Genomic DNA, 2,942 nt, shown 5'->3' on the forward strand with positions numbered 1-2,942 from the left:
TTACAAAATGGGATATTTTTCACAACCTCTGACTTGAAAGAAAAGTACAATGACCTATAATTTTATTATATTTGTGAATTTTTCACAACATATACTACAACTTGGCAAATTAGGAAAAAATTCGAACATTTCTTGTTTAACTCCCATACCAAATTAATACGACTTTGAAATCTGTAATGCAAAGTAATAGGGAACGGCAATATACGAGTGTTTATTCTTCTTATTTGCCGTTTTATTTTGTTTTTTCTTTTCTTCACGGCGTTGGCTTTCTTTCATTTACTGACGAATTGTAGTGTCCAACTATCTGAAATAACGTTGGTTCAGATTTGTTATGTCCATTCATTCCAACTGACGAATCTTCAAGACACTTTGATACATATAAACTCAACATAGTATTATTTGTTTTCCTTACCAGTATGTTAGAGACGAATAGAAGAAAAAATACCAATAATTGTAAATATGATAATATAAAACTGAAATTAAACAAGCAGAATGATTTAATAAAACTTGACAATCACTTGAAAAAAGAAATTTTACTCTGTAGACATTATCATACATACGTTTATCCAATCAATGCCAATCTCTTTGACGCACTATTTAAATCTGGATCTGATGTTAATTTCATAGAATGTGTGAATGCTATTCTCGCTGATTCTTTGTTTCCTACTAATTGAAAAGCGATACCTAGGATATTGTAAGATATAGCTTTTTGAAAGTCATTCGCCATTCAATATTCCTTTCGTACGGTCAACTGTAAATCTTTGAGAGAATCAAAACAATCTTTTGTATTGTTCAGATGCCAATGACATAGAACAGAAAGGAAATGAACATATATAACTGGGGGTATACAAAAGTTAGATCTGTCTACTTCCATTTGTAATTCACCCGGTATTAACGTCGAGCGAGGAAAAAAATCCACATGATTTAGCAACAACAATTTCTCCATCTGCACGATTGGCATCTTCCTAAATACATTCAAATTGAATAGTTCAAAATTAACATGAGACAAATTCATGTCTGTGTAAATTTTTTCTGTTGTACATTTGAACAGCGAATACCGAAGGATGACAAGAGCTTTATTGTGTTGTTTTGTCCTATAGAAAAGCGAAGCTATCAACAGCCATCCAGATACAGCATCATGACGTGTATTCAGTAGCAGAGTACACGTATATGTTTTGCATTGCTTATAAGTAGATTTATTACCGTATATATCATCAAACGGGAGTAAGTTGTGACCATTCAGACAATATTTTGATATGTAGTGCGTGTAAAGGTATTTGATTTTGGAACTCTTCATAGACAGTACCAAATGTATGGCTTTTTCCATTCGTAATTTACGTTTTGACAGTAAATTGGCTGCCGCATCAATAACCGGAGATAATAAGTGTTTAACACTGTAGACATGTAAACAACGTGGTTCATTGTTAATCGAGATTTGGTCTGATTTTAAGATACATTGCCAACCATAATTATTAAGACAAATCAATTTGTTAAAAAGCATTTCCTGTGCGTGGTCTTTTATCTTATTCTCAAATAAATTATTCTCAGGAATGATATAATGCGGACAAACCGAGTATTCTACATAATAGATAAGCCTTCTGAAACATCTCATAAAACATGATATCAGGTTTTCTGGCTTCCATATTGATAATGGTAGTTCCTCCGACATCCAAAACATAATTGTTTTCATGAAATATGAACAAAGTAATTCTTTGCAATATACGTCTAAAGCTATAACGTCTTTGAGAACAATTTTCAAAAGAGCATAACATAGCAATTGTGTGTGTGTAAATGAAAAATAAGAAGTTTTTCTGCAACATAAAATGATAAGCGCCATTCTAACTCTTCGTTTTTAGATTCTTTCACACCAACCGGTACAAAAAGAACCCCGTGTTTAACAATAGCATGTTTAACATCGTATCCTGGCCAGACATTTTTTGATCGTGTTTTCCATCGTTTTGCTTCTTTCACCCATACTTTACTATGTAAACAGTATGCAAAGTCAAATAAACCATCTTTGTCTGATAGACATGGTCCAAGTATAATCGGAAATATTTTGTTTGAATATGACACGAATAAGTGTTTGAATAAAGAGCTTAGCACATAATATTCGCCTCCTGTCTCTTTACAAATTTCAAAGATACTCTCGTCATTACTGTGCACTATACGTAACTTAGTGAAACCTGGCTTTGTATCTTCCGTTTCCATGGTTAGATATATTTCTCAGCATTGAACATGTTGACATCAATGTTTGTGTCTTCACAAACCTCAACATCTTTCATAACCTGCATAACATCTACATCACTACCTTGCATCTCAAGTCCATCACCAAAACTTCCACTAGTGATTACTGTTGCAATTTTGTCGCTTTGTAGATTGTCTCTGACAGCGTTTGTCATTCTGATTATTTTTACATGCTCTTCTGTTCCGACAATATTCTGACATAGATAATCGTACAGAATCATTGATTGATTTTGTTTAGCTGATTCTATAAAAATGTAAAAGTGTTTGTTTTGAAATGAAAATGTAGGTATGTATATAAACAATAGATAAATCTGTATTCAATTAAATAATAAGTAAATAAAATCTAAAACATTTACTTATGAGGATATTGTTGCAAATAAAGAAAAGAAATATAGAATATCTAAATGATTGTTTTAAAAACATATAAATAATATATATCTATTCACTGATATGATTTCAAACATCTTCAAATGCATTTATTTTGTGATTTTCCGTTCGAACTAACTGTACAAAAGATACAATAAAAGTATCACAATGAGCTGGCGATACAAGTAACCATACGCCCACTTGTATCAACCACGTTAGACTCAATTAATATTGTATACTAATCATATCACCCATTGTTTTATTCGAAATTTTTTTAAACGGAATATTTTGTAAATTGTACATCAGATACAATAAAAGTATCACGATGAGAA

General features: G+C 31.6%; 1 protein-coding gene across 1 annotated transcript; it reads right to left on the bottom strand.

Annotated features, from left to right (window-relative positions):
- Positions 1 to 593: 593 nt before the first annotated feature.
- Positions 594 to 1,971, bottom strand: LOC127714797 (uncharacterized). The gene has a single exon (XM_052220832.1). The coding sequence runs from the start codon at positions 1,835 to 1,837 to the stop codon at positions 728 to 730; it is 1,110 nt and encodes a 369-aa protein (XP_052076792.1). The 5' UTR covers positions 1,838 to 1,971; the 3' UTR covers positions 594 to 727.
- Positions 1,972 to 2,942: the final 971 nt, after the last annotated feature.

The sequence above is a fragment of the Mytilus californianus genome, unplaced genomic scaffold, assembly GCF_021869535.1.
Source record: "Mytilus californianus isolate M0D057914Y unplaced genomic scaffold, xbMytCali1.0.p SCAF_9, whole genome shotgun sequence".
Lineage (NCBI taxonomy): Eukaryota > Metazoa > Mollusca > Bivalvia > Mytilida > Mytilidae > Mytilus > Mytilus californianus.